At 58.7% G+C, this 9,297-nt stretch overlaps 1 protein-coding gene across 1 annotated transcript in view; it reads right to left on the bottom strand.

Annotated features, from left to right (window-relative positions):
• The window catches only part of WNT10A (Wnt family member 10A), a 53,109-nt gene that overhangs the window by 34,608 nt on the left and 9,204 nt on the right, over window positions 1-9,297 (bottom strand). Inside the window, exons 4-5 of the mRNA XM_075069809.1 lie at window positions 7,850-7,902; window positions 7,166-7,428 (exon numbers count right to left, since the gene is read on the bottom strand). Coding sequence (XP_074925910.1) covers window positions 7,166-7,428; window positions 7,850-7,902 — 316 coding nt within the window. The remainder of the gene's footprint in view (window positions 1-7,165; window positions 7,429-7,849; window positions 7,903-9,297) is intronic.

The raw sequence follows: 9,297 nt of genomic DNA, 5'->3' as shown, positions 1-9,297 counted from the left end.
CCCAAACCTCCCAACTTCTGATCAGACACAGGAGGAGTTGATCCAGACTGTGGGGAAGATCACTGACGTGAGCAAATTTGCCAATAAGCACAGGACCCACCAAGGTAGAGGAGGAACTTTGTCACAATGGTAACAGCTAATTTACACCCCATCATTGTATATGTACAGTTGGGATTATGTTTTCCAATGTGCATTACTTTGCATTTATCAGCATTGAATTTCATCTGCCATTTTGTTGCTCAGTCGCCTCATTTTGTCAGATCCCTTCATAACTCTTTGCAGTCAGTTTTGAACTTAGCTACCCTGAGTATTTCTGTATCATCTGCCTCCTCACAGTTTACCCCCTTTTCCAGACCATTTAGGAATATGTTGAATAGCACAGGTCCCCATACAGATCCTTGGGAGACCTTGCTATTTACCACTTTCAACTGTGAAAACTAACCATTTATTCCTACTCTTTGTTTCCTGTTTTTTAACCAGTTACTGACCCATGACAGGTCCTTCCCTCTTATCCCATATGACAGCTTACTTTGCTTCAGACCTTTGGTGAGGCACCACCTCAAAGGCTTTCTGAAAGTCCAGGTATATAGTATCAACTGGCTCACCCTTGTCCACATGCTTCTTGACACCCTCAAAGAATTCTGATAGATTGGGAGACATGATTTCCCTTTACAAAAGCTGTGCTGACTCTTTCCCAACCTATTGCGTTCATCTACATGTCTGATCATTCTGTTCTTTACTACAATTTCAGCCAGTTTGCCTGATACTGAAGTCAGGCTGACTGGTCTGTAATTGCTGGGATCGCCTCTGGAGCCTTTTTGAAAAATTGGCATCACGTTAGCTATCCTCTAGTCATCAGGTCCAGAGGCTGATTTAAGCAATAGGTTACACACCACAGTTAGTAGTTCTGCAATTTCATATCTGAGTTTCTTCAGAACTCTTGGGAGATACCATCTGGTTCTGGTCACTTATTGCTGTTTAATTTATTTATTGATTTGTTCAAAAACCTTCTCCACTGACACCCCAATCTGGGACAGTTCCTCAGATTTGTCCCTAACAAGAATGGCTCAGGTGTGGGAATCTCCCTCACAAAGCTGGCAGTGAAGACTGATGCAAATAATGCTTTTAACTTCTTCACAATGGCCTTGTCTTCCTTGAGGGCTCCATTAGCCCCTCGATCGTCCAGTGGCTCCACTGATTGTTTGGCCAGCTTCCTGCGTCTGATGTACTTATAAAAAGTTCACACTAATTAATTTGCATGAAACTGAGCCAATTACCACTGCCTTCCTCCTTAATATGGATGCAGACTCTGTGGAGACTACAATCCCAGCATGCAATGTGGCCTGTTTGGGTCAAACTAGAGTGTTTCCTGATGAGACCTGCTGCTGGTGTTGACACCATCGTGGTGTGGAGCTGGATGGAGAGCTGAAATCATGCAGTCACCTCTCCCCATTAACAGGCTGTGGTTCTTTCTGGGCCACCATCAGAACTAACCAGAACCTGCCACCGAACCCTGGCCAATTTTTTGAGATTGGAGCAATTTCCGCTGAGGTTTCCCCATCATCTTTCCTGATACTGGCTCGCCGTGCTCCTGGGACCTGGCTGGGAATGGCTGATTGGTGCCATTCCCAGCCTGACACAGCAAATACTGGACCTCTCCCAAATCTCCTGGGATTTCTGGTCTGGTTTGACTAGTTCAGGAGGCTCCTAGAAGTTCCCAGGAATTGGGGTGCTCAGCCAAGCCTCCAGACCCTGCCCATCGCATGGTGTCAGCAGGGCCACGCCAATGGCCTTCCAAGAGCTGCCCCGCTCCGGGAGTTCTGCCCACACAAAGGGGCAAGGAGGGTGCCTGGCTCCTCCGAGGACTGGGGATGCAGCCAGTTGCAACATGTTTCCTGTTCTCTCTCCTCTTCCCTCCTCCTCCCTCTTTTCCTAATTAAACTGCAGGTGAACCTACCAGGCCGTGGCAACACGCCAGACACTAAATTCCTCCATGCAGATCGGAACTTGCCTCAATGCACCTTCCGAACGCGCCGTTCTGAGAATGCAGCCGCTCTCCACTGCCAGTCCAGTCGCAGTGACAGGAGTGAGGGCCCAGGGCAGTTTGCTTATCTTCAGGGTGGTCAGGCCCGGATCCGCAAAGACCCCTAGCACCTTTCAGTGGAAAGGAGGAGCCTAAATACCTCTGTGGAGCCAGGCCCAAGTGTCTAGGGGGTTGCAGTGGGGATCAGGAGACCACCGAGTGCACCTCTCTGTGCTGCCCTTTCCCCTGTGTCTTGCCTATTTGGATTTTAAGCTCTTTAAGGTGAGCATTAAGGGACAAGGGATTTAGGTGCCCAGAGAGGCAGATAAGGGGGATTTTGAAAAGTGCCTACAGGCATTTTTGAAATCTATGGGAATTAGGCATCAAACTTGCCTTGGCCCCTCTGAACATCCTCCCAGGTGCCAGTCAGCATCTTTAGGTGCCTAAATCCTCTGGGATCAGGTCCTATGTGGCTGTGCAGCACACAGCACCTTGGGGCCCCGATCTCAGCTGGGGCCTCATGTGCCCCTGCCCTGCCTGGTTTGCCTGCGCTGGCTCCAGCATGGGGCAGAGAATGGCCGTGTGCACCCTACTCCAGCCCATGGCTCCACACTACAAGAGACACGTTCTGGGACTTGCCTCCTCCTCCCCCATCCCCTCTACCCATAATGAAATGGAGGATGGCTGCTATACCTAGACACCCGCAACAACCGGTGGAGACGCGCCTGTCGACGGGGCGAGCGTCACCTGGCACGAGGCCGACGGACCAGGCCTGTCCCACATAGGCCCGTGAGGAGGGCCGCGGTCTACAGGTAGAGCACCCTGTGCCAACGGAGAAGCTATACCCGATATTGGCCCTGCCTGCCTGGCTCTGGCACCCCCAAGCCCCCCAGTCTGTATCAGGCCTGGTGAGACATGCCTTCCCTGGAATAACCCCTCGGCTAGGAAGGAGCCCACTCCCAGACCTGCTGGCTGTACCCTAGAAATGCCACTGGGATGGCTGGCTGGGAACAGTTGGGCTGGGGGTTGACTGGGAGGAACCTGTCCCAAGAAGCCATCAGGCCCCACTGGCTCCTCACCCTGTATCTCAAACAACGTTCTTCCCAGCAGCTCTCTCATGCTAGTGCCAGGTCTCAGTGGGACCCACCACCTGCTCGGTGCTGCCTCGTGCCACGGAGAGGGCGTCTCTCCCAGCTCGGAAAGCAGGCCAAGGCTGAGCGGACACAGAACCAGAGCTGCTAAGACCCAGCAGTGGGGAGAATCAGCAAGGGGCAGAGGCCGGGAGGGGACCTGGGGAGGAGAGTGCCTGGTGCCAGAGGCTGGCTGAGGTTAGAAAGAGGAAGAGAGGAGGCTGGCGAGCCCAATGGGAGGCCCTGGACGTTTTGGAGAAGCATTTGCTAGTCACTCACTCGCCTCAGGCTGTGATCTTGCATGCTCTGCTGAGCTGAGTCTGGGCAGCCCTCAGATGGGAGATCTCCCCAAGAAACCCCCCTGTGCATCCCTGCCAGGCCCCTAGAGGTGCTAAGGATGCCGAGCCAGCAGAGGTGCCATCTCCCTGGGGACACGTAAAACCCCAGGCGCTGCCCACTTGGGTTCACTCGAGAACCCAGGATTCCCTTGGCAAGAATCCAGGTGCAGCTGCACATCGGGGCCAGTGCCCGGCTCAGGTGCCAAGCAGCAGGGGGTAGCCGTGTTAGGAGGAGTCCGGGGGCACCTTCAAGACTAACTGATTTATTTGGGCATAAGCTTTCCTGGGTAAAAACCCACTTCTTCAGATGCACGGAGAAGTCAGTTTTTACCCAGGAAAGCTTATGCCCAAATTAATCGGTTAGTCTTGAAGGTGCCCCCGGACTCCTTGTTTTTTCGGCTCAGGTGGTTTATTCCCCTGCTGAACCCAGCACGGAGCTTCACTTCCTGTCCTAAACCGCTGCTGGGCGCGGGCGCGTCCCACCCCGGAGCGGGCTGCATTCCCACGGGCAGAGGCTTTGGCTGCCGGGGGCCATAGAAAGCCCCCGGGCGGCGCCTGTCGCTAGGAGGACTGGGCCGTGTCTGAGCCGAGCGAGGGAGAGGGTTAGGGCCGGGGGGTCGTTCGCAGCTGTTCTCTGTGGAGGCTCCTCTGCCGATCCACTTCCATTCCTCCCCCGGCTGGGTTCGTCCCCGGGAGGCGCGGGGGCGGCCGGACTCGGAGCTGGCGAGGCGCCGGAGCGGATCCCGCAAATAATTCAGCGGGAGGGAGGGAGGCGCAAGCTCTGCGGAGCTGATGGCGCGGCCGCGGCCCCGTCGGGTTAAGACCAAGGAGCCTGCGGGGGCCTGGAGTCCCGGGGTGGGGGGTGGGGGCAGCGCGTGGAGCCGGAGCCGGGACCCGGGGAAGCCGCGCGTATTAGCGCCCGCGGGCCGCTCTGCTGGGCCTTGGGCAGGCCATTAACGCCCCCTGCTCTCCAGGCCGGTTGGTCGGAGCCGCCTGGAAAGCCGCTGAAGAGCCCCTGCGCCATGGCGGTGGTTTGCGATGCCCTGGGGTGCCCGCCCTCTGCCTGGCCCCAGCGTGCGCACCCTGCGACGGGAGCCCCTTCCCCGGCCTGCTCTGCAGAGGATGCTCCTGCGCTGTCCACCCCCATCCCTGCCCGCTCGGGCGGGTCCGCCTGGTTGGGAGAAGGATGAAATCGGAGATGCTGGAGCTCCGGCCTGGCCCGCTCCACCCCGCGCACAGCCCCTGGCCAGGTGGGGCGTGTGGCCAAGCCAGTGCGCTGAGAGCCAGGACTAGGGGCAGGATTGTTTCCTAGCGTCGTTCTCCAGGACACTCCTCAGTCCGGTTTCAATTGCTCCGGTGACTGGGCTTCCACTGCCCCGATTAGCAGCGGGCAGGACCGGGGCCCCGGAAGGGGCTCTCAGGTTGGGCCCCCCAAAGAACTGGTCACTTCTGAGGCGCTTGGCCAGGTTCCCTCCGGATCCAACGACTCCCTTGGGAGACACTGGGCGCAACCGATTCTCAGTCTCTTGCCAAAGCCTCAGCCCGCTCCGAGCCGCAGGCAGGCGCTGATGTTCGCTGGGACGCAGAGAACCGCCCGCTTCGGCCCCCGCCCCAAACCCGACAACAACATTTCCCGGCGTCAACGCTGCACGTGGGCCAGGATCAGAGTCATTACAAATCCGCAGCCCTCCTGGGTCAGAGCAGGCGCGGCCCATCGAGCGCAGGCCTTGCCTCCAGGCCCGGCGGGGAGAGACACGCGGGGATGGGCGGTACTGTCCTCCTGGTCCCCTGGCTCTGCTGGGGCCCCGCTCTGGCTGGCCTGGAGCACCGGGCTCAGCCCCTTCCACACCTGGGAGGAATGGCGTCAATGCCCAATCCCAGGGCAGAACCCCGCAGCCCGGGCTGGGAGCCTTCGGCCCGGTTCTAGCCCCGCTCCCCCGACACAACTTGCCGGCTCGCCCCGGGTCCCTTGCGCTCCTGTTGCGCTGAAACTCTGCCGGGGAGAGCAGCAAACGGGCCGGCGGGGGTCACGGGCGCGTCGGCTGATGCCCGAGGAGGCTGCAAACGAAGCACTAAGTAGGAAATACATTGACTCGGCTCGGCTGGACCATCCCCGTCCTGCCAGGGCGCTGCAGCCCGCATCCCGGGGTGCCACAGGAGCTGTTTGGTGCTCGGAGGCCAGAGCCCTTGCTGCGCTGTAGGGAGCGAGCCGGCAGCAATGGGGGGAGGAGAGAGATTGGGCCCTCAGGTTAGCTGCAGACCTGGGATGCCATTGGGCTTCCTCAGCGTTGCGTTGTGACTAAACCGGATCTAATCCGGATTCCTCCCACCCGGGGTCAGTCTCCCCATGGAGACAGCGGGTGAGGGGAGGCTTTGAAAGCTCCGGCATTAGCCGAGTCTTTCCGCCTCGCCCGGCCTGCCGCGGTCCTCGGGCTTGGGTTTTTCCCACTAATGCAACTGTGTCCGCGGGGAGGTTTCTGGGAGCTTTGCACATCAGCTCGTCTCCCGGGGGTGGGAATCCGGCTCCGCTGCAGCCCAGCGCGCCCCAGTCCCGGATGTATCTAGCTCCGGCTGGGGCCAGGAAGAGCCGAGCTCTGCCATTACTTGTACCCTGAAACTCGCTCCCTGGGGGCCGTGCACCGCTGGGGAGGAACCTCGGACCCCCTGGGGCTACAGGGCTGGAAGCAGACACCGGGCTGTGCCTGCTCGTGCGATGCAGGGACCCCGGACCCCAGGCCCTGGAGAGAGCTGTGTGGAGCCTGGCAAGCCGGGGGCACCGCCCGTGAGCGAGCTGCCAAGGGCCCGATCCTGCAGGGTGCCCAGCACCCCAGTGAGAGCGTAGCGGGCCGAGAGCCACAGGGGTTCAGGAAGCAAGGGCAGCTTTCCCGGAGAGGGTCTGGGCCCTGACTTCTACAGCCCGGGCCCATCCCCCCAGGACGGGTCTGGCTCCCCCCACCGGCCAAATGACTGGTCCCGCGGGACAGCTGGCTGGGTGCGGGGCGGGTCTCTCCTGGAGCTGGGACCGATCCATGGGGGGCGATCCCAGAGCAGGGAGTCGGATGCCAGGGGGATCCCTGTGTTGCTCGGCAGCGGGACCTGCTGGAGCTTTCTCCGGGCTGACGGCTCCGTCCCTGGGTACAGACTTGCAGGAACCAAGCCTGGAGGTAAGGAGTTGGGGTGATCACCCCACTGCCGGGGCCAAACTCTCCTGTGGAGGATCACGTCCGGTCCCCCCAATCCCCTCCTTCCCCCTGCACTTCCTAGTGGCTACGAAGATTCCCCGTTCACACCCTGTCCTGCGGCGCTGTTGCTGGCCCACCCTACATTTCCGAGGCGCCTTGAGACAAAGCCCTCGGCCCCCGGAGCCCGGGAGAGCTCTGCCGGGGTGCGGAGCGCACAAACGGGGCTGGGGCTCGGAGAGACGCTTGGGGGCAGGCGCAGGCCCTGCGCGGGGCTCTGGAGAGCGGAGCGGAGAAGAACCAGGCTGTGGCTGTGGGAATAGAAAAGAGATTCCGAGCTGGCACTGCAGGACCCAGCCACCCCTGGGGTTCCCACTGGCTCTGTAGCTCCCGGCCGGGCAGCGCACTGAGTGCGAGGCCGCAGGGTGCCCGGCACAGGGCCGGGGAGGGCGCACGGTGCCAGGGGGCGGAGGGGGCCGGCGCCCCGGCCCTTACCTCGGCTGAAGATGAGGCTCTCGTACGGGATCTTGTTCTTGGTCTCCAGGCTGGAGCAGTTCCAGCGCTCGTCCCGGAACTGGTGCTGGCACTCGTGGATGGCGATCTGCATGCCCTGGATGGCGGAGGCCGTCACGTCGGGGTGCCGGACGCACACCTCCAGCTGGCGCCGCGTCAGGCCGGGCAGCGTCAGGCACACGGTGTTGGCGTTCAGCACCGGCTCCGACGGCAGCTTCAGGCCCAGGATTTCGTTGGCATAGGAGCTGGAAGGGAAGGGAGAGCCAGGCTCAGCGCCCTGCCCTGCTGCCTTGCCTGCCCAGGGTGCCAGGGCTCTGCTGGGGGGAGGGGAAAGCCCGCAGAGACCCAGTCACAGGGAGTCCCCCCTCCCCCGCAGTGCAAGTCCCCACAGGGAGGAGGCACCCGGGGCGTCGGGTGGAGCCAGGCCCCAGAGAGACCCGCTGCCAGCCCAGCGATTCTGCCCTGGATTTGGAGCGGGGTGGGGAGTCGGGGCAGGGGACGGGGGGATGGGTAGGCAGCCAGAAACCCCCAGCAGCATCTTTTTTTCCACAGGCTCTCTAGCTCTGCCTCCGCTTGGAGAGGCTTCCACAAGCCTCTTCCCTACCAGACCTTATCCCAGCCCATCACCACAGTATCTGGGCACCTTCGAGTCAGGCACCAAGTCACCTGACTGACACCTGCTGTGTGTGGAACAGGGCGAAGAGAACCAATATCAGAACCTGGACAGACAGAGAGGGAAAGTGCGGGCCCCTTACTAAATGGGAGAGGCAACCTAGTGACAGAGGATGTGGAAGAAGCTAATGTTCTCAATGCTTTTTTTGCCTCTGTCTTCACAAACAAGGTCAGCTCCCCGACTGCTGCACTGGGCAGCACAGCATGGGGAGGAGGTGACCAGCCCTCTGTGGAGAAAGAAGTGGGTCAGGACTATTTAGAAAAACTGGATGAGCACAAGTCCCTGGGGCCGGATGTGCTGCATCTGAGGGTGCTGAGGGAGTTGGCCAAGGTGATTGCAGAGCCATCGGCCATTATCTCTGAAAACTCATGGCGATCAGGGGAGGTCCCGGATGATTGGAAAAAAAGTAATGCAGTGCCCCCATCTTTAAAAAAGGGAAGAAGGATCCGGGGAACTACAGGCCAGTCATCCTCACCTCAGTCCCCGGCAAAATCATGGAGCAGGTCCTCAAGGAATCAATTTTGACGCACTTGGAGGAGAGGAAGGTGATCAGGAACAGTCAGCATGGATTCACCAAGGGCAAATCATGCCTGACCAACCTGATTGCCTTCTATGAGGAGATAACTGGGTCTGTGAGTGAGGGGAAAGAAGTGGACGTGATATATATTGACTTTAGCAAAGCTTTTGATACAGTCTCCCACAGTATTCTTGCCAGCAAGTTAAAGTATGGGCTGGATGAATGGATTATAAGGTGGGTAGAAAGCTGGCTAGATCATTGGGCTAAACGGGTAGTGATCAATGGCTCTATGTCTAGTTGGCAGCTGGTATCAAGCGGATTGGCCCAAGGGTCAGGAGCTGGTTTTGTTCAACATCTTCATTAATGATCTGGACAATGGGATGGATTGCACCCTCAGCACATTTGCAGATGACACTAAGCTGGGGGGAAGAAGTAGATTTGCTGGAGGGTAGGGATTGGGTCCAGAGTGACCTAGACAAATTGGAAGATTGAGCCAAAAGAAATCTGATGAGGTTCAACAAAGACAAGTGCAGAGTCCTGCACTTAGGAAGGAAGAATCCCAGGCACCGCTACAGGCTGGGGACCGAGTGGCTAAGCAGCAGTTCTGCAGAAAAGGACCTAGAGGTTACAGTGGACAAGAAGCTGGATGTGAGTCAACAATGTGCCCTTGTTGCCAAGAAGGCTAACGGCATTTTGGGTGGTATAAGTAGGGGCATTGCCAGCAAATTGAGAGATGTGATCATTCCCCTCTATTCAACAGTGGTGAGGCCTCATCTGGAGTTTTGGGCCCCACACTACAAGAAGGATGTGGAAAAATTGGAAAGAGTTCAGCAGAGGGCAGCAAAAATGATTAGGGGGCTGGAGCACATGACTTATGAGGAGAGGGTGGGGGAACTGGGATTGTTTAGTCTGTACAAGAGAAGA

Source organism: Chelonoidis abingdonii, chromosome 10 (assembly GCF_003597395.2).
Source record: "Chelonoidis abingdonii isolate Lonesome George chromosome 10, CheloAbing_2.0, whole genome shotgun sequence".
Lineage (NCBI taxonomy): Eukaryota > Metazoa > Chordata > Testudines > Testudinidae > Chelonoidis > Chelonoidis abingdonii.
Note: the sequence above shows the minus strand (reverse complement) of the source record. Positions and strands in the feature narration are given on the sequence as shown.